At 29.4% G+C, this 22,946-nt stretch overlaps 1 protein-coding gene across 2 annotated transcripts; it reads right to left on the reverse strand.

The window, feature by feature from the left end:
• Positions 1-7,949: 7,949 nt before the first annotated feature.
• LOC129313020 (metal tolerance protein 10-like) lies at positions 7,950-12,289 on the reverse strand. 2 transcript variants are annotated; one of them, XM_054955848.1, is made up of 6 exons: positions 11,881-12,289; positions 11,673-11,785; positions 11,337-11,582; positions 9,784-9,864; positions 9,471-9,701; positions 7,950-8,597 (listed from the first exon to the last, which is right to left on the reverse strand). In XM_054955848.1, the coding sequence occupies exons 1-6, from the start codon at positions 12,071-12,073 to the stop codon at positions 8,244-8,246; spliced, it is 1,218 nt and encodes a 405-aa protein (XP_054811823.1). In that variant the 5' UTR covers positions 12,074-12,289; the 3' UTR covers positions 7,950-8,243. The 2 variants fall into 2 exon arrangements, with proteins under 2 accessions (XP_054811823.1, XP_054811822.1); XM_054955847.1 differs by having other exon boundaries at positions 11,673-11,788.
• Between the last annotated feature and the right edge of the window lie 10,657 nt (positions 12,290-22,946).

The following is a 22,946-nucleotide window of genomic DNA, read 5'->3' on the forward strand; positions in this document are numbered from 1 at the left end:
TTTTTGAAATGAAATCAAGTGAAAATCTAATAATAAACAAATAAAGTAGGATAATGAATAATAGTCCGTAAGTAAATGAATAATATATAATATAGAAACTTATGAGTTGTCTTAAAATGATTTAAACACCTAAAATGAAAACAAGTTAAGTAAGGCAATCGACAACATTTCGCAAGGCAATGAATAAGTGAAGTAGGAAAGCTCTTATATTAATTTAAATGAAAGATAATTTTATTATTTTTTTATAAATTTAATATCAAATCAGTATCTTTGGACTACAATAAAATTTTAAAATTTTAGGGGCTTTGAATTTTAAAAAATATGGTCCAAGAGTCTTTATTGAAATTTTCCCTATGTTTTATTACTTTCTAGTCTTGTACATAATTCACCTTCTAGGGAAAAAAATTATAGTCATGTTTATAAAGTTTTATATCACTTTACATAAAAAGATGGATCATTAATTATTATTTTTAAAAAAATATTACTCTTTTATAATTTTTATGAGTAGGGTAAAATGTTATATATACGAGAGAAAATATTTTTAAAAATGATGTATTTAATCAGATAAATTGAAAAATTTCTTTCTTTTGTAGATAACATTAATAATTAAATTATATTTCCTTAATTCTAGTAAGGGTAGTGAGAAATGACGTACATATAGGACTAAAAGGAAATATTTTAAAATATTTTTTAACTATATTAAAATATTTCCATTATTAAAATTAATGTTTCATTAATACTAAATGATACGATCTTTTCATTTTAAATTATAAGACACTTTTAGACAAAATTTTACACACTCATAAATCTTATTAAATATGCTTAACAACTTTATCTTTTTAAAATAAAAATATAAACTTTCAAAAATACCAATCATTTAATATATTGAAAAGAGAAATGATAAAAATTAATTATAAAAAGAGAAAGTGTAATATTAGAATTGGTTCATTTAATAAAACTTTAATCTACTCAAAGTATTTTATATTTTGATATGAAAAAATTTTTTTAAAAGTGTCCTATAATTTGAGATAGAGAGAATGCCAGATGTTTATATTATAAGTATTATTTTTTAACTAAATTTTTTATAATAAATTATTATAAAATTGAGCATTTGCATGTCATTAAGTTTTTGTTCAATCTGAAATTGATACTAATAAAAGTAGTTTAACTAAGTTAAACATACAATTTTAAAGTATGTATAAGTTATAATTTTATAAATTTTGAAGATCTCTTCTATTTTTTTAAATCAACAATATATGACGACATATAAAAATTAATTAAAAGTAAAAACAGTTGTATATATATGTGTGTTTGTAAATATATTCTTTTTTGATACTCCATATATAAATAAAAACCTGGACACGTCATAAATAGACTTTTTCTGGAATTAAAAAGACATAAAGGCATAGGTGTGAGATGTGATTTCGTAAAGTATAGTTGGCCCCAAACCAAAGAAAGCGAAAAAGCTGTTAAGCACTTACGTATTAATGCATATCTGATGTATTGTGTAGACGTGTTTTGGTGCACAACTAGATCTTTTTGATAACTTCCTTGACTTTGCCGTTCTCAACAGTAAGACTATTTTTCCCTTCGCTTTCATGGAGAAGTATTAAGGAATTCAAACTTTGGATACTCTTAATTATTTGTAGAGTAAATCCTTTCGTTTTGTGAAATATATAAATTTCTCTTTTATTTTTACAAGTTAAGAATGGTCATCCTATATATATAAAAGGCTTTGATCTTAATAGAAGATATTATGGTTGTTTAAATACAAAATTTCTAATTCAAATATGTGTGACTGTAGAAAATCCTTTTAGAAGAATTGCCTTGTAACTGGATTTGACATTGCTTGAATATATATAACCCGGTCACATGTACAGAAAAAGCTGTATGGATTCTAGTTAATTATATTAACTTTAATGTATTGATATTTTGGAGTATTAGTGCCTGTTTGGATTTTAGTTCAAAATCAAGTAATTGTATAGAAACCACATTTTAGCAAAAATAATACAAACACTTATGTTATATGTTGAAATTAATTATGAATCTAAAATCATGTTTTTTTAAAATATCCAAACACCTATTATATGTGTAAAAATAAGTTATAAATCTAAAACTATAATTCTCTTAAAAATATTCAAACACCTCCTAATATATCAAAATAAATTATGAAGCAAAAAAAATATGATTTGTAAAATAATTTATATGATTTTTGGATAAATTTTAAGAAATGTATAATTAAAAAATTGAATTAAAAAGCATATAATAATAACTTATGAGATAACCGTGATTTTAGGTTTGTAATTGATTTTGGCATGTATGAGAGTTATGAGATAACCGTGATTTTAGGTTCATAATTGATTTTGGCATGTATGATGGTGTTTGAATATTTTTAAGAAAATCATGATTTTGAATTCATAATTAATTTTGGCATATATAATGGGTATTTAGATTTTTTTTTTGAAAACATGGTTTTGGATTTGTAATTGATTTTAACATGTAACATGGTTGTTTGGATATGTTTTTACAAAACCATAGCTTTACCTTATTTTCAATTCTACTTTTCAATTTTGATTAAAATCAATTTTATTAATTAATTTTATAAATTAATTATATACCACATAACATAATCAATTGTATTCCAAATCAATCATATTAATCAATTTTTTTCATAATCAATTATATTCAATTGAAATCCAAACATACTCTTAAACATTGATGATTGATTAAGATAATTTTTTCTTGAATTATATATAAATTAAAGAAAAAACTACTCTCTTTGGTCATCATTATAAAATACCTCTAAGGCTCTAACTACCTTACCAGAATTAAAAAAAAAGTGGTTAAGTTATTAACTTTTTTAAAAAATATAATAAACTTTCAATTGTACTCATATTTAAATAAAAAGTTTAAATTTACATTACATTCTCTCTCATAATTAATGAGTTTAAATATGAGTAATATTGAAAATATATAATTAACATTTTCGTCAAGTGTCTTATATTAAGGACAATCAATCCTTTCACAATACGGCACTCTATAATAAAGACTGGAAAAAATATGTATAATTGTGTAGTTTTGATAAAAATTTAAAAATGCTGTTTATATAATTTTTTTAATAATGATGTTTATTTTAAATTTTATAAATAAATAAATAATTATATAATCTCAATAAAAAGTAAGAAAATAAATGTAACATTATTTTTTGAAAAAAAAATAAAAGTGATTGGCGAGAAAGAAATATTATTCCTCAAATGCTTAATTAAATTGATCACAGAGAGGTTAGATAGGCGCAACACAGAGACATTGCTAAAGGAATGAATGCTCCGATCATAAAAGGAACCGACCAGCTTGCTCCATTTGCAAAATAAAAAGTTCTGCCTACTTAATAAATAAATATGGATAAACTTAAATATCCTCATTTAATAATTATCGTTATCGTATTTACATGGAGGAGCATGATGACGTAGATTACATCCTTTTTGCTCCCACTCACTCTTGCAAGTGCTTTGAATTATTGTTATTGTATGTATTTAGACATGGCACGTTGATGGCTGCGTTTTAATGCTCGAATAAATTACATCACTCGCACTAAGAGTAGGAAGAGATAAATACCGATGCCCACTATTAAAGTATATCATTTAATTATAATCTGACCTGTCTAATTGTTACTTTATTATTCTCAGTGGTTTGGTCATATTTACAATTAGATGGTACTAAAATGGCAAGTTTAATATTAAGAAACTATGTCCCATTCATTGTAAAGATATGGCCTATTGATCAAGAAAGTTTTTTCTCATTTTCTTTATTCAAATCACTTATTAGAAGGATTAATTTCTCTTTTCAACACGCTAAGCTAAACTAAGATTCTAGGTCATCCATGGAATTTTGTTTTGGTAATAGGTAATAAATTTCATTACTACAAATTAAAACAATAGGCTTTACATGTTTATAATTCACTTCTAATGTATTTCGCTGAAATTAATAAAAAAATCTTAAAATTTATTAACTAGATCTTAAAAATTAGTAAGTTTCAAATTTTGCTTATATTAAATAAACATTTTTTTGACAATACATCTTCTCCTACTAGCATTTTATTTAATAGGGTGTCAAAGAGGAAATTTGCTGTGATAAAAAGTTAATGGCATGCTATGTTAATGTGATTAAACATATTCTCTCTTTACCTTATAACTAAAAATCATGTGAAATACAAAAACAGCAAATTCGAAAGATAATTATTTGCTCAAAAATACAAGAAGAGATAATTAATAATTAAAGGCTTTCTTATCTTTTTTTCTGCACACTGAATGCATGTTTAGATATTAGTTGTATAAAATGGAGTTGAAAAACTCAGGCTCGTTTGGTATGATTGAATAGTTTTTGATAGAATTAGAATTGGAATCAGAATTGGAATAAAATTGAATTATAAAAGTATGTTTGGTATGTCAGAAAAATTAGATGGAATCCTTGCATTACTTTTGTTTGGTATGCAAGACATGGAAATGGAATTATACTTAAAAGACAAAAATACCCCGATATAAAAATTAAAATAAAACATAATAAAAACTTAATTGTGTACCAATAAAAACATTTAATAAAGGTAGCAAGGAAATACAAGAAAATCAAAAGTTTCCCTTTCTAAATAATAAAAAATCCAGTAAAATATTTTACAAAAAATATTATAAATATCTTATATATATATATATATATATTATAACATTTTATATATAATGAGCAAAAATATCAGAAACTAGGAGTGAGGTGAGGGTTTTATTTTTTTTGAGGGCAAATTTGTCTTTCTGGAATTTGTATGAGGGCAAAAGTGTCTTAAATGTTACAATTCTATAGAATTGCTCCCAATTTCATAGCTTTAAATAAGGAATTCAATTCAACCTCTTTTCATGAAATCAGGATTCCCAAGAATTGTAATTCATATCTACCAAACATCACTTTATTCAGATTCTTATCCCAATTTCATTTCCATCTTCACAATTTCAACCTACCAAGCATGGCCTCAGTTTTGCAAAAAGTAACCTTATATTTGCATCAAGAAAGTTGAGGTTTGAGAGGTAAAAACAGGTTTAACAAAAATAGTAAAACAAGTATTTAATGCTAACACTCTAAAGATGCCTATATTATATCGTGCTAAAGAAACTCAATAGGATCTTGAATTTATACGTATAAATCATGCTTTAAACATTAACTAGAGGTGTGTCAGTGAATTACACAAAGTAAATTGCATCTATAAATACTTAAATGGGTTAACCCTTAAACTATAAGTCTTAAAGCATTTAAGACTCTAAACTCATTTTTAATATAATGTTCTCTTTCAAATTTTTAAAATCATACAGTACAATCGGTATTGCTAATAAAAGCTAAAAAGTTATAAAAAATATCTAAAAAGCATAAAAAAAGAATAAGAAAATTCAAAAAAGGACTCAAAATTACAAATAAGGATCTAAAAAATTACAAAAAAGAACTAAGAAATTTTTTTGTCCTTTTATATAATTTTAATATAATTTTATATAATTTTTATGTCAACCAATAGTTGAAATTAATATTTACTAACAACAGAGGTTATATTATATCATTTTGAAAAGCTAAAGGAAAACATTACAGGGACTTTAGTAAATTTAGCCAATATTATATGGCTAAATATAACTAATAACCCACCATTTCTTAAATTAAGATAATGGGCCTTTCACAATATCCTAATTTCCCTTTTTCACATTGGTTTTACTTTCACCCACCTGAAAATGTGGAGACAACACTACACTCTTGGTCACGACGATGAAGAAACTGACAGTAAATGACAAAACTCATATCAATGGATAAACAGAGTTAGATATTCAGTTAGGAGACTACACGAATGCAAGGTGAGGTAGACTAGAAGCTACAAATTCAGGTTGAAAAATCACGAATGCAAGGTGAGGAAGTTCGGTCAAATTTTGTTACAAAAGCTAGAGTTCAAGCGAAGGTTTCTTGAGATTTTGTTTGCTCTGTTCTGGACAAATAATTAGGTGTTTTTTGTGTTATTGATCTGTGATATTACATCATTAATATATAATTTATGTCTGATTATCTAGTTATGTTGATCTATAATAGTATATCAGTGATATACTATTATATATCACTAATATATAAGCTATATCAGCAAAAAAACTTATCAATTTGTTTATTATTGATATACAGCTGTATATGAATAATATAGTATTGCGGATCAATAATGGAGTTTCCTTTTTAATGTTTAATATCCTTTTCATAATATCTAGGAAAAACAGAGAGGGAGAGAGAGGAGAAGTTCTATGATGAAGATGGTAATCTAGAAAAATTAGATCAAAAATTTTGATGAAGAAAAGCATTGTATGAGAGATGAATATGAAGATTCAAGAAAATCATATCCAAAAATTTGATGAAAAAATATTCAGAGATAATAAATTAGAGAGAGAGAGCATGCACAATACGATTTTTGATAATAAAAATGAAAGATCCAATTAGTTAAAAATTAGTTAAATTAAATATATTATATTTTAATGATAAATTTATTCTAAGGAAAAAAAAAGAAAGAACACATCTAATTAATTTTATGAGTGGGCCATATTTTAAAATATTTAAAAACTTCATCCATAATGTATTTTTTGAGGCTATTGAACTAATTTTCTCAACATGAAAAACAAGTTTATAATCTAAGATGCTGTTAGATTTATAGTTTATGATTTAATTTTCCATTTAATTCTAACTAATTAGTTTGTATTTTCAAGGAAAAAAAAAAAACGCACGCACAAGTATACACACTTGTTTGTTCCAACTAAAAAATAAATAAATAAACATATGCTCGCACCGAATCATAATTGGGCCAAGCCTATTAAGCCGCAAAAAACGTGCTACGTCTAACATACGAGTTTGAAAGCCCATTGGAATTATAAAGACGCAAAAGTCTTCATTGCAAATATTTTTAAGTGGTCAAAAGACATCTTATTAACTTGTAATGCTACGGAATATAATTGTTTCAGAATCCATAGGAAAATTATTTTCTTTAATATCCAACAACATATATAAAGTATGAAGAGCAGGCAAATTTTTAGGGTAAGATACCAAAAACATACCCTGCCTAATATATTTTTCCAAAACTATAGAGACTAATCTCTTTCAAATATTGAAGATACTCCTCTAGATCCAGTCCTCTTTATACAATAGAGAGAGAATAATTTTTGTTAGTCTCATTTATAAGTTACTTAGTTAAGTTTTCATTATAAATTTACTTTTTCATCCTCCATTAAATGCTGCAGAGAGAAAACATGTTAAAATATATATATTTAATGGGGACAATATTAAAAATTTATTTATTTGATATCAATAATATGTTAAAAGTAATTATAAATAGGATTATAAGAATAAAAAGCAAACATCTGGGATTTGGGGTATGCCCTCTCAGCTGCCCCCTCTGTTGTCATAAATCTTAACCCTTCATTTTAGTTAATTATTAAAGAAAATTCATCTAATTTCTATATCTAAAGCAATTATTTGTTTTTGAAAGATAAAGCCTAATGATATTCAATACACTTATGTATCATTAATCTTGAAAAGTTTCAGTTTTGGCGAATTTTGATATGGATTCTTTATTTTGATTTATTTGCAATCTTAAAGTAATCCTCCAATAAAAATATGAAACTAATCGTGGAATTTGCTATTGTTTGTATTAATTTTTCAAAATTAAAATTACTTAAATTGCATAATTAAGTTGAAATATGTTACAAAATATATTGAATGGATTAAGTGGATTAGTTAGTCAAGGTGAAATGTCAAAATAAATGGTTTCTGAAATTAAAAAAAATTCAAAAGTGATATATATATATATATATATATATGAATTATATACATTATAAGCCCCTTCAACATGTAATAATAATTTGCTGTGAAATAAAATTGTATTAAAAACAATCCACATTTAACAACTAATTGCTTTTGAAAGTTGAATCAAATGGCAATCAATACACTCACCCACAACATGTATATGAAGTTGAAGAATATTAAACCAGAAACAGCCACATCTCATCACATCCATGTATCTCTAATCAGAAACTAGCTCTAGATGGCTTAAACTCTAGAGCATATGCTCATACTTCTAAAAAGAAATGCTAGCGCGCACACAGATTCTCCTGTAAGGTAAGATTTGGGGCCAAAATTAATTAGGTCAAGCCTTCAATTCCCCCAAAATATAGTCTTGAACTGTTGAGGCCGGATTAATCTGGGAGCTGAGGGTTGTGCGGGGAGAGCTTTTGAGCGGCGTCGAGGTCGACATGGACGAAGGCTCGCTCGATCTCAGGGAGCTTCTCGAGCTTGTTCTGGAGAGTCTCGCCGATGTCGTGAGCGTGAGGAAGAGGAGTGTGTTTAGGGAGCACGATGTCAACCTCCACGAAGTAGTTGGAGCCGAAGGTGTAGGCCCTCACGGTGTTGATGTGCTTGATCCTCTCGTCGTGGTTCCATATCAGGTACGTCACCTTCGCCAAGTACTCTGCCGGCGCCGTCCTTCCGATCAGTGACCGCACGTTCTCCATCACCGTCCTCGACCAGTTACTTATTGTGTATACTGCTATCTGCATTTATTTGTTTGTTTGTTTGTTCGCTAGCATGCATATTCAAAACACTTAAAACAATACATGGGCCGAGCTTTAAGTTTTGGGGCTGAAACCTTAGATCAATCTAAAAGCAAGATACTAAAAATCAAATTTACTATGCACCAAAACAAAAATAATAATAAATTAATTATTAAATTGATCAAGACTAATTTAAACATTAATTGTTAAAATTGTAGTCAAACCTAAAGCTGTGTAAGCAATCCAATGGTCCAATATGCCTAACCCTACTTGAATCATTCGAATCCTTTGGGCTAGGTATTGAGTTGGGGGTCAAACCCTATGTAAACACACACACATATTTTTATTTAATTTTTTGGTAAAAATAATTGTTTTGGAATGTAATATTTCTTGATATATTTATGTATTGTCTTGTTTTTATGATCATCATCATTTTTTTATGATTTTAGTTTTTTAATATTTTCAAAATTTTAAAGCAATTTTTTTAACTTAGTAATAAATGATTTTTAAATATATATAATTTCAAAATTTATTAATTTTCATTTAAATGTTAGTTTTACTTAAAATATATTTTAAATGAGGGTAATTATAATTTTAATAAGAATGATTTTTTCATTATTTTATAATTTTTTTTAAAAAAAATTCAGGTTGAGCCAAACTTGGCTCAAGCAATTGGGCATCCAAGGGCCCAAACTGCAAATTAGGCCTAAGCAACAAGTTGGGGTGATGCTGGCTCAACCCGACCATGTGTACTCTTAGCTGAACTTTGATTATTCTAATTATGAATAAAATATTTTATTAGATGGAGAATTCATTGGTTTATTATGGTAAAGGGTAAATTTATTGTTAGTGAGTGAGATGTAAGGTACGTACGATGATGGCTCCAAGAGGGTCAAGCCACCAGAAGAATTTGATAGCTAAAACAGCAGAGGCGAGGCCAACAGTGTTGGTGATGACATCGAAGAAATGATCCTGTGCGTAGGCCCTCACGATCTCATTCTTGAACCTCCTGCAGTAACTCATCAGCCCTACTTTCACCACCGTGGCTCCTATCATTATCCCCACCATCCATTTCTCTTTCTCTGAATCCCTCTCTGGCTGAGCCTATACGCACCCAAACCCATTAATTAAACCATAATTTTCATCATCATTATTTTTCCAAGCTTGCTTCGTTACTCAGACATACCTTTGCGATGATTTGCCTTGCTGATTCAAACAGAATTTGCAACCCCAGCGTTGCCATCACTGATGCAAACACCACTATTCCCTACAGAAGAAAATTACGCATATACATGAATTGATGATAACGAACAATATCTTATGTACCCAATGCAGCGAGCTGAATGTATATAAAGGACCCAAATGAACAAATCTATATTAATTTGACTGGAGTTTCATCAACGAGAGATGATCATTTGACAGAACACTAGCTTTGCTGGGGTAATGAACTGTGCAAGTCGATTCTCCATTCCACTCCACGTCTAGAAACTGAAATGAAAATATGATGGGTTTCACCTGACATTTGGGACTATCATGGTCGTGTTTTTATTTATGGGCTGGACTGTGAGACAAATTATGGAAATGGGCCAGGGGTTTCTCAAAGGGCTAGAAGTTGTATGAAGATGAACATTAGGGTTGGGGAAACATCGTCAGTGCTTGTCAAAGGGATGAGCACCATGGTGTTTACCACCTCCAACAAATTTTGGATTGTTTAGATTTAATCTAATTTGAACGGTCAAGATTTAAAATTTTTAATTTGTATTTTTATGTGAAATTTTGTTATTGTCTTATATGTCCCTTTGAGTGACTTCTTTCTTTTCCTACTGTCACTGTTTTGGAACTTGTCTTTTTTAAATTGTGCTAGCTGGCCTTAGTTGATCACTCTTGATCCTCGCTAAGTCAACCAGGAGGCAAAGAAGTTAGAACACAAAAGAGAGTAAAGAGTTTGAATAAAAGAACTTAAAAGCTTTTACTATTTGTTTTTTAGTTACAAACAACGAGTTAGGGATATTTATAGACTCCCAACTTCCAGAAGTTTCCCTACCTCCTTAATGGATAATAAAAATCAATTCGATTCAATGATTTACGTTGCTTCTATAAAATATTCTATAGAAATATTTAAGATATAATAAGAAAAACTCTGTATTATATAAGAGAGAGATATCCTTAAAATTATCTAGATATTTCTAACATTTTTCACAGTACTCTAGAGATATCTAAGTCTTTTTGGAGGGTACTAGTATGTTCTTGAAGATTTTGGTGCTTTCTTGATTGTTTTGGATCATCCTAGTCTCCTCTAGATCATTCCGGAAGCTTTTAGAAACATCTTAACCTCATGAATTTGCAGGTATTGACAAACTGTGCTCTCAATTCTGCTCTTCTCCTTCTATTTTCTTCTAATTTCTATTACTATTCTGCTATTTCATTTTTGTTTCCTAGCTGTATCTAAGAAACTGGAGCATGTGGCTTATGCATTTTATAATACAGCAGTAGCAACAATTTCCATTATTTTCTGTTCTGGTTTGTTATTTTTGATTAAGAGTTGGGTGATCATGAGAGGCACCATCAAAACCTCTATATTTGTCCGTCTTCACCTGTTTGATTTTGGACTTAGACAGAGACTTTCTCATTTCTCAAGCTCCATGTAATGGATGGGATCCAACTTACACCTAGTTGATCTAAAACAAACAAAAATTTAACAATTTAACTCAAAAAAGGTATTAATTAATCATAAATTACCACAGGTTGCATGCGATTCTTGCCGATGGGGTACTGGTGAAGATTGGGCTTGTTCATGGCATAAGAAGTGAACCAGAGAATGAATCCAGACAAGAGATCCAAGAGGGAGTCCAGGGTGGAGGCTATCACTGCCAGTGATCTGCTCTCTATGGAAGCAAACAACTTGGCTACAAACAGCACCATGTTACATATGTTTGACGCATATATTGCTGCCTTCTCTCCCCTCTCTAGCTTCTTCGTCTCTTCCTACAATTCATAAACATCGTCATGACCAGTGCAACTCATTTCTCAGACTCTGTACAATACGAAAAAGGGCAAGTAATTAAAGAATTAAACCTCTGTTAAACTATTGGGTAATACGCCCAATTCAGTATAGGAATCCACTTCCTGGTACCCTTGAAGAACCTTTTCCTGCCTATTGTAGTACTTTGCAAGTCTTCTCTCTCTTCCTGCTTTTAACAGATGAAATGGTGAGATGATCAAAGTTACTTACAGAGACAATTATAGAAGTGGTTGATTAATATATATGAGAGTAAATTAATACTTAATGTGTTGAGGAAGAAGCCGAAGCCAAAATGAGCGTGCATGTTTCTCTCAGGCAAGCGATACTGATCCATGTTGATCCTCCACGAGGACTGTCTTGTAGCAGCCATGGTTCCATTCTGCAGTTTTGATAAGGCTGGAGAAAGAAGCTCTGTTCTGTAATCAAACGACTCGTTTCGAAGATCATCCTCCATTTTTGCTCTCTAATCTTCTTCTGCTCCTCTAAGACTGAGAATATATATATATATATATGTATATATGTATATATACAGTGAAAGCCTTCATTAAACAAATGGGGTTTATTATATACGTTTTATTCTATGGTTTGGGTGAAAAGTAACAGAGATGATAGGAACTTCATTATGCTATAAAAGGCATGGAGAATGCATGCTTGAAACCAAAACCACTGCCAATCAGTCCTTCGTCTTTAAAATTTAAATTTTCGTACGATCTCTCACAAGTTGACTTTATCAGCTTTTTGTGCGTGTGTGTGGTGTGTGGAGTTCATATAGAATTATTTATGTATATTGTATGAAAGGAATATTCTCATTGTGGAATATCAATGTGCATGGCGTTTTATTCACATGTGAAGCTTTAGTTTTGTTATTATTTGGGTACAATGATCGAAGTTCTTAATGGCAAAATGGTCAATTCCCAAGCAATTTTTTTTTTTTATGTTGTGCATTGGTATCCTCCAATGAAGATCAAATATAAACACGTCTTTTGATAAAAATTCAAACTTTAATTTGTTGTATTGTGAAAAATAAACTCTTTTTATTAAATTCAATTTTTATTGATTTTTTTTATTAGTAGTTGGTTTTAACTTTTGACTAGGTCACTATGAAAAGCCAGTATAACAAAACAGAAGATATACTCTATATATATATATATATATATGTGATTTGATTAAAATTTAATCTATGTGGTGAAATGAAAATTAAGTAAATGAATATGGTTTCTGAAGTGAGAGAGTATGGCGATTATTATTTTAAATAGCTATTCCTCCAGGAAGTTTCCAAAAGCTTTAATTTAGGGATAATTGTTGTGTAATAATAGCATGGAACATGAATGAGCATCGATGACTGGTCAGCCCCCATTTTGATGGAAAGTTTCATAATATTCAAAGTCGTCTTAATTGTATTACACGTTTTGTGAAGACAATTAACAATATAACTGATTCTATGAGACGTATATCAGTTTGATCAGTCATGTTTTTCTTTTTTAAAACTAATCATGTTTTGCATCCAAATCATGGTTATTTTTATTAAGTTAAACACAGATTTATCATTTTGTTATAAACAATGAAATTTGTTAATTTATCATTTTTTTTTGCCAGAGTTAATCTATCATTTCAAGCTTATCATACAGATAACTTTTTTTTTTTTTTTGCCAACAACGTAGAAACAACTTCGTTAAACATTAATTTATGCATAAATAATGTTCTCAAACTTCAGATTATATACAATTAAGCTCCTTGAATAGCAAATTAATTAAAGACAAAAAAGTTAAATATTGTTCAAATGTAAAAATAGTAGTTAACCACTCCATTGTGTCTAATATCTGTATCTATTGCTTCAAGGCATTAATCATGTTACCCTTCTTTCGTCTGCGAACTAACATAGTACAAACAACAAAATTACACAATTAGGTGACCAAAGCACCGCAAAAATATATTTTAGAAAGTAAATTACCCAAATAGCTCTCCCCCTTCCTCGAGCGAAGCACCCTTCTCAGATATACATATAAGATGTGTTTGCATAAAGCTTCAAAGAGGGAAATTTCAGTTAGGATTTAGGATAAAATATCAATTTAATAATAATTAAGTTCACAATAAAATATTTTTAAAGATAGTTTACAAATATCAATTTAAAATACAATTATAAATAAGATTTATATATAAAACTTAGAGTTCAGTTTCAGTGCTCATCAAGTGATAAGTATCACTATGTCATCACTTGATGAGCATCTAGACCGTCTAGATTAAAGATTTTATAAAATTTATTTTTTTAATTTTATTTTATATTTATTATAAAAAAATTATAAATTTTAATAAATCTACTTTATAATCAATTTAGGGTCCGTTTGGATTTCAGTTGGGCATAATAGATTATGAAAATAATTGATTAAGTGGTAGATTTTAATCATAATTGATTATGTTAGAACGCAATCTGTTTGGATGTTGTTTTTCTAAAATTGATTTTAACAGAATTGAAGATGTTTGAATAATTTTTTTAGAATAAATTTTAACTGTTTAAATTACCATAAAGGATATTGCTTTTTAAAATTAAATTATTAATAAATTTATATATAATAGTATTAAAGTTGTTACGTCTTATTTAAGAAGTAAAATATATTATTGGTTTTATTTTTATTAAATTTTGGAATTTTTTTATAATTTTTTCTTGGGTCTTTGTTTGTAATTTTCTCCAATGCTTTTTGATGGATTATCCCAGACGCTCCAATTGCCAACTTCTGAAAAAAATCAATTTTAACCAATAAAATCGATTACATGATTTTTACGTGTTTGGATATATTTTTGGTTAATCGATTTTAACAGTAAAATAATTGATTATTTTGTCTAACCAAACGGGCACTTAGATAATACAGATTTAATTTAAATGGTTCAATTTAATATTACTTTTTAAAAAAATTATAAATTGACTATCCAGATATACTTTGGATTCATCTGGATAGTCAATTTATAATTTTTTTTAAAAAAATTAATATTAAATTGAACCATTTATCTAGATTGATGATAAAGTAAATTTATTAAAATTTTATATTTTATAATTTAATAAATATATATTAAAATATATAAATAAAATTAATAAATTTAGATTGTCCAAATTTCAGATTGCTCGGTGATGAGTACCAAAACCAAACCCATAAAACTTAAATGTTTGCAATTTAAAATCTTAAATTTGCAACAACTTAAATTGATTTTTATAATTTATATTTAAAAAAAGTATCTTCTTGTCCTCATACTTTTACTTAATTTTCAATTAAGTGCTTATAATTTTTGAAGTTTATAAATCAATCCTTATATTTTAGTCAGTTAAAGGGGCTAGTCCTTACCGTTTGGATGGCTTTAACTCCGTCAATTCCCTAATGATGTGGCAAACAGTCTTCGTAAGTAGTGCACAATCATCGACGAACAATTGTAAAAGAGACCTTTTGACAATTTCTAACGTGGCATTTGGAACCGTCTTCGGCGACTCCAACCAATTAGAGTGCCATATATTGGGGTCACAAGCTTTAGCAGGAAAACCATTACTACTAAACATAGAAGCATGGGTTAATGTCCATGTTCGAATCAAAGTTCTCATATCCCTCGGGCACGACCAAGTTACATGGAGGAGGAATCATGCATTACTTACGAGATGATGCCAATGACTGATCAAGCATAATAAAAAAAAAAGTTTTAACTTTAACTTACCATACTGAAGTTTAATATATCCTCATTTGTAAAGTCACATATGAAAGAAAGAAAAGTACGTGTCATTTTGAATTCTGTTGTTAAAAATAAATCTATGTCTCTGTGTAGAAAAACAAGGGAGAACATAGACAATCAATGAGATCTAAAAAATCACCCCCTTGAGCGGGGCCATGTGAAGATATTTTGAGACCTAAGGCAAAATTATTAGTAAAGCCTAGCATGTGTAATTGTCTCTTGAAAAAAAAAGTGCATTCATCATTTTTTACAAAATTATATGTTAAAATTTTATAATATAGTGATTCTAATAAAATATTAAATTAATTCAATAGTTAAATAAAAATTAGTATTGACAAAGTGCTCCTGCCCATATCTTATATATTGAAATAGAATATTAACAATGATATAGGACGACAATACATTTTTAACAAAGAAAGATATTATTAAGACTAATATTATCAACAATTAAAGTGAAAAAAATAATAATAATTATATAAATTATAAACAAGATTTTTAATAAGGTTTAAAGGTGTCACGTTGATGGTCTAAACTACATAAGGTCTTGATACTAATATTTGTTAATGTTTTAGATTTTAGAATAAAAAAAGAAGAAAATGAAAAGTGAGATTGTGAGAAGAATTTAATACAAGCTAATGTAGTGCAAATTAATATAATATGGATCTTACATTCTTTTTTATGTAGATAATAAACGCAGCTTAATAATTAATGTTATAATGGGAATGATTAGAACTTTTCAATAGGAAAAATAATTAATACTTTTTATTCTTTTCCAGCTACAATTAAATATATAATAATACAAATATCAATTACACACATATATAATAGTGGTATTAATAATTTTTTTGTAGGCATAAGGCAACTGCCTCACTTGCCTTATGGCTTCCATGGCCCTACCTTGAGTTCTGCAATGTCAGTTCAACTACATCCAATCATGTCGGATATAAATAGTTGCTGCAATATTATTGTCGGTTGCACCTCGTCAACTATGTCTAGCAACTTTCAGAGGAAGCTCTTGAGGTTAAGATCATTGTTTTTCTCTACTGTTTCTACCACGTGATTTGTCACATATAAATCCATATCGAGTAGCCCACTACATTAGTAACCTCAGCTTCTAAAATCGTTTTACCTTTTTTATGATTTCGTTCCTTAATAGATTGATTGGTGTTTCAAGTTCAACCATGGAAACTGAATTTCAACTTTTCTTCCTTCATGCTTAGCTTCTGTGTTTGGTAAATCATAAACTTCACCTTTAGTACAAGGAGAACAAGCCTAGTGTGATTCTTTTTGCCACACTAACAATATCCTCTACGTTTTGGCCAAATGATAGTATAGAAAATAGAAATAGAATAAATAGATTTAATTTGTTTTATGGGTATAAATGTCATTTACTTTGTGTATTATTTTTGTAGGTCAACACAAGACTATAAATACTTTGTATTTGTGCTTGATGATTTATGGAAGATTATTCATTTCATTAAGAACTGGTGTGTAATCTTCTCTTAATAATAGAGTCTATATGACTCATATTCAAAAACTTAACATGATATTTAGATTATGGTTGTTTTTGGGCCTCCTCTGAACAAGATGCACAGAACTTGGACTAAAGAATCCAAGATTCACATTCAAGATCAACTAACAAAGTGCTTAGCATAGCATTTTTTTCAAAGAAGTGGGCTAGATAAACGACAAGATCTGAAGCCTACTATTCAACTCATCCTTATTAGGGGCTCGGGTTGTTTTTTAAGAAAACCCTAATATTCATCTAAGTTGAATGCAAATGGATGAAGATTTTGATATTCACAATTCCTTTACAAGCCTTAAAGATAACACCCTAATGCTAAATGAAGAGAAGAAATCAACATTGGCGGTGAGGACTATCGATTTCACTCATCCGTTATATCTCTGCCCTTTAGACACACAGGCAATCACACTCGTCCTTCACATTTTAACTGGAAGCAAAAATTATAGCATTTGGAGCAGAGCAATATGGATCTCATTGCTTGGAAAACATAAACTAGGGACCGTTGATGGTTCTTGCACAAAGGAATGGCAAGATTCGACGCTCCATGATGAATGGGAACGTTGCAATGCCATAGTGCTATCATGGCTCTTAAACTTTGTCATAAAGGAACTTTCTTGTGGCATAGCTTTCTCATAAAGTGCATCTCAAGTTTGGAATGATCTTAGAGAATGTTTTGATAAGGCAATGGGCATTAGAATATTCTCCCTTCACTAAGAAATCAACTCCCTATTTTAGGGTCACTCTCTATCTCTAGCTACTTTACCAGACTATGGGAGTTAGGGAAGATCAAGCTGCACTCATTATCGTTCCATCATGTAAATTGGGACTTTAAAGGTTTATGAGGATATGATTCAATAACATAAGCTCTTGCAATTCTTAATGGGACGCAATAATACCTACGGTGCTGTGAGTAGTCAAATACTGATGATGACTTCCCTTCCAACAGTTAGGCAAGCATATAACATGGTTGTTGAAGATGAAGCTCAAAGATCTATGATGAACCTAAACAAGCCTACCTTGTTTGATGGTAATGCTATGGTAGTCACTAGAGGACAAGGTCGTGAAAGGGGATATGGTCGTGGAAATCTAAATGTGGAATGTTCCCACTACAAAAAGAAGGTTCATGTGAAAGAGAACTGCTTCTATACTATGGCTTTCTACCTAATTGGAAAAGCAAAGACAAAAAGGCTCTTGAGTAGTGTATTAATCAAGTAGGAAGTGATACTACACGAGATGAAACAAGTAGTAGTGTAGCACCATCATTCACATAGGAGCAGTATGAACAAATCCTCCAATTGCTCAAAAAGGATCTAGAGTCAACAATGCACACCTTAATTGGTATAGGTTTGAGTAATTATGATTCTAAATTGCATGTTGACTGGATTTTAGATTCAGGAGCCACCACTCATATGGTAAGCGATCTTGACTATCTGGATAGTTATAAATAATACAATGGACCTATTAGAAACATTAAAATTCCTAATAGGCAACGTGTTCCTATTACTCATATATGTGACATCAAATTAGTTAATGGTGTTATGTTGAAGATTGTCCTATTTGCATCTCAATTGTGTTTTAACTTGATTGCCATATCTAGATTTACAAGGGAATAAAGGTGCATGGTACCCTTCTTTCCTAATTTTTTCCTTTTACATGACCTTTAGGATGGCAAGATGAGGGCGATTGGTAGACTAATTGAGGGATTGTATATTCTGACCATTGATAATAAACATGTTCTTATTGCTAGGAATTGTAGTTTGAATAAAACAATAGATCATACTTAGCTATGGTATTATAGATTGGGTCATGCGCCTATCACTATTATTAAACATTTACCTGATGTATGCAATGTTTATGGTATTGATAATACAATTTGTGATGTTTGTGCTTAATCTAAATAGACTAAATTGCCCTTCTCTATTAGCATTGTTAAATCCATGCTATCTTTTGAATTATTACATATGGATGCTTGGCGCCTTTATTGTTGGAAATTGTGCCCTATGGCCAATCATTGTCCTATATACATTGTTATTTAATGAATTTATCTTTTGTTATTATATCAATTGCATATTTAATATGATAAATGTATCCTTGGACAAACTATAGTGATTATCCTAAATATCCATGGTCGGTCATCTATGAGGGATTATAGATGAAATAAGATTAGTATGGCTTTGATTAATTATAGAGATACAAATCAAAGTCATAGGCATTTGAAAGAGTACATGATGCTGGACTGACCCACTATGAGAAAGCTATATGATATAAGTCATAAGCTTATTTCATATGTAACTATATCACTAATCCCTTTGGCCTGAGATCATCGTGGATTCCTACATGATGACCACTGAACTTTGACCTAGTAAAAAATCACCTTTGATCAAGTGATTATAAAGGTTATAATTGAGTTTAGTGATATTCATGTAGATAAATATGAGTGGTCAAGATAGAATTTATCTCTCAAATTAAGTAAGAGATATTACTGGGCCCCTTGATGAGTAAAACTGAAAAAATATATGGCCATGCTACAATGGAAAGGGTTTTTTTATATTGCTACAGTCAGTCCACTCAGAGATCGAGAAAGTAATGGTCAGGTAAAGGAGAATGACTATTTCATGTCTCACATTTGATCAAAATATCACGTGACAAAAGGGAAGTGATTTCATGATAGGTTACATTGGATCATCGATCCTCATATGAATTGGATAGTTGCAATGTCTTGTTAGAGATCACTTGTGACTTGTGAGTTAATAGTGTAATTAGCGTACTATCAATTTTATATGGACCTATAGGGTCACACACAAAAATAGCCCAACTCAAGTTATAATGTCCAAGTATATTAAATCTAAAATATGTCTAGATTCAATGAATGTAATATAGGGTGAATGAATTATATATATATATATATGAATATTTATTTGATAAATATTCATATATATTTATATAAAATATAAAATTTAAAATATAATTTTATATATATTTTTAAAATATATATATATATATTTATATGTGTGTCTGTATCTAATATATATATATATATATATATACGTATATGATATATAAAATTATATATATATATATATATATATATGTATATGTGATATATATTATATTATGTTATGTTATGTTAGTTTTAAATTTAATTTTATATGATAAATTAAATTTAATAACTAACATGATATGAGAGAATATCATGTCAGTTTCATAATTTGAATTTATAAGATAAATTCGAATTAGATATGATATCATGAATTAAATTTATGAGATAAATTTAATTAAATTTTCGTGGGCTTTTAAATGAAAGACAAAAACCCTGATATATATAGTATATATAGATAGGGGCGTCTTTATGAAGGAGGAGAGAGTTAGAAAAGTTTTGACGGCAAAAACTTTTTGAGAGCCACGAAACACCTTATAAAAAGGAAAACTAATGTTCAAAAGGAACGGACGTTGGGATCGCTAGCATGCTATTAGAGTTAGAGAGCTATTTGTATAGATATCGGTAGAGGGAACAGATTTATTTTGTCAATTTTTGAAATCTAAACTCTTGAAAAGAACACGCACCAAGTTTGAAGAATTAAAAAATAACTCTTCTATCCACCTTGATTTAAATGAGTTTGTTCAGTCCATATTAGGATAAGGACTTTAAAATTTTAATCTTCTACTGTGCTTCCTTATCTAACACTTATAGGAAACCTACACACATGGGTCATCAATACTTTCTTACTATTATAGATGATTTTTCCATAACAACAAGGGTTTTCTTAATAAAACATAAATATGAAACTATAAATCATATTAAAAATTTATTTTCTTATATTTCAAACCAATTTTCTATTGATATAAAGAATATTAGAATTGACAATGGGAAGGAGTTTGTCAATTCTGCTCTTAGATATTATCTAGAGGAAAAGGAGGGTTGTTCATGAAATACTGTCCATATATCCCAAAACAGAATTGGGTTATTGAGAGGAAACATAAGAGTCTAATTCAAGTTTCTAGGGGATTAGTGATCCAATCTGGCATGCCTATTAAGTATTAAGTATTGGTTAGAGTGTGTGAAAACCACAACATACATAATCAATAGAATGCCCTCTAAAATATTGTAATTTAAGACTGCATATAAGTTGGTTTATGGTGAGGTTCCTCATTTAGATCATTTGAGAGTGTTTATTTCTCTTACTTTTGCCACTAACTTAAACATCATAAACAAGTTTGAACCACAATATATAATTTGTGTATTTTTTGGTTATCCACATAACCAAAAAGTTTTATCCTTCTTGATCTTGCTACTAGATGTGTGTTTATTAGTAGGCATGTTAAATTCATTGAGAATTTTTTTCCTTTTAAAGATAATGTTCAAACGAACCAAGAATCTTAATGGTTTTCTAGTCATAATTAGTTTTGGAATTATGTTGAAACCATGCATTATGAACGTGAATCAAATAGGACTGAACACACAAAATAAATGAATAATCAGATACATGGTGGTCATGATATAAGTAAAGAGGATATAATAGAAAATAATATACCTGAACAATGTAAGATGAGACCTTCTAGGGAAAGAAAACCACCCATATGGGCAAATATTATGTTTTTTTGCTTCTTTATGCATTAATTCTAGCATTAAATATCCTATTCAAAAGCATGCTTCTTATGCCAATATATCCCATTCTTACCACTGTTTTTTGTTTTCAATTGATTTTGTTCATGAACCAACAAGTTATGAGGTTACTATGAAAGATGAAAGATGGGTAAAGGCGATAAATGATGAGTTATAGGCTTTAGAAAATAACAATACTTGGAATATAGTGCCATTACCTAAACATAAATGAGCCATAGGGTGCAAATAGGTCTTTAAAATTAAATATAAGTTTGATGGTAGTGTCGATAAATACAAAGCTAGGCTAGTGGCAAAGGATTATAACTAAAAACAAGGCACATATTATAATGAGACCCTTTCTCCTATAGTTAAGATGGTCACAGTTAGAATTGTCCTTAATCTTGCTACGTAGAATAATTGGGGTTCACACTAGATAGATGTATATAATGTATTATTGCAGGGAGATTTAAATGAAGAGCTATACATGAGGGTACCTTAAGGCCTTTATGCCAAGGGGAAGAATACATCATGTAAATTAAAAAAAATTATTATATGGGCTAAAACAAGCCTCAAGGAAGTAGAATTATAAGCTGTTAGAGGCATTGCTGCAAGCTTTAAATAGAGTAGGTATGATTATTCACTATTTATTAAACATACTGACGATAGCATTGTTTTAGTATTTATGTGGATGATCTACTTATAACTGGTAGTTTGCATGTTGTTATTGTTGAAATTAAAGCATTTCTCAATTCTAAATTTAAAATCAAAGATTTGGGACCCTTAAAATATTTTTTAGGGATTGAGATTGCCCAGTCTAGTAAAGGTACAGTGATGAGTCAGCGTAAGTATGTCCTAGACCTATTGTCAGATAAGCCTCTCAACATCCCTATAGCACAAAACCTGAAGCTCTTAGCATATGAAGAAGGTAAACATAAGAAGGAAGAGTTATTAAGGGATCTTGAAGAATATAGGAGGTTGGTTGGAAGGTTAATTTATTTAACTATGACCCGTCCTGACATCTCCTTTCTTATGCAAGTTGGTAGCCGCTAAGAACATACTTCAATACTTAAAATAGAACTCGAGACTTGGGGTATTGCTTAACTCAAATAAAAACCTAGATCTAAGTTATTTTTAAGGCCTTATACAATACGTCCCAAAGATTTGTTACTGGTTACTTAGTTAAATTAGGCAATGGTATGTTTCTAGGAAAACAAAGAAGTAGCACATGGTGTCTAAGTCCTCTACGGAAGTTGAATATAAAGCTTTGAGTTTTGCTGTCTCAGAAGTCATTTGGATTGTAGGTTTACTTAAGGATTTAAACATTCCTTATGTTCAAATAGTAAGTGTTTGCTGTGATAGTCAAGCAGCCATACATATTGCTAACAACTCCATGAGAGGACAAAACATATAGAAGTAGACTATCATTTTGTCAAAAAAAAAAAAACTACAGGAAAAGATCATTCACTTGCATCATGTTCGTTTAAGGCA

This window comes from Prosopis cineraria, unplaced genomic scaffold, assembly GCF_029017545.1.
Source record: "Prosopis cineraria cultivar Desert tree isolate PC_DT_omini unplaced genomic scaffold, ASM2901754v1 PC6, whole genome shotgun sequence".
In the NCBI taxonomy this organism is placed as follows: Eukaryota; Viridiplantae; Streptophyta; class Magnoliopsida; order Fabales; family Fabaceae; genus Prosopis; species Prosopis cineraria.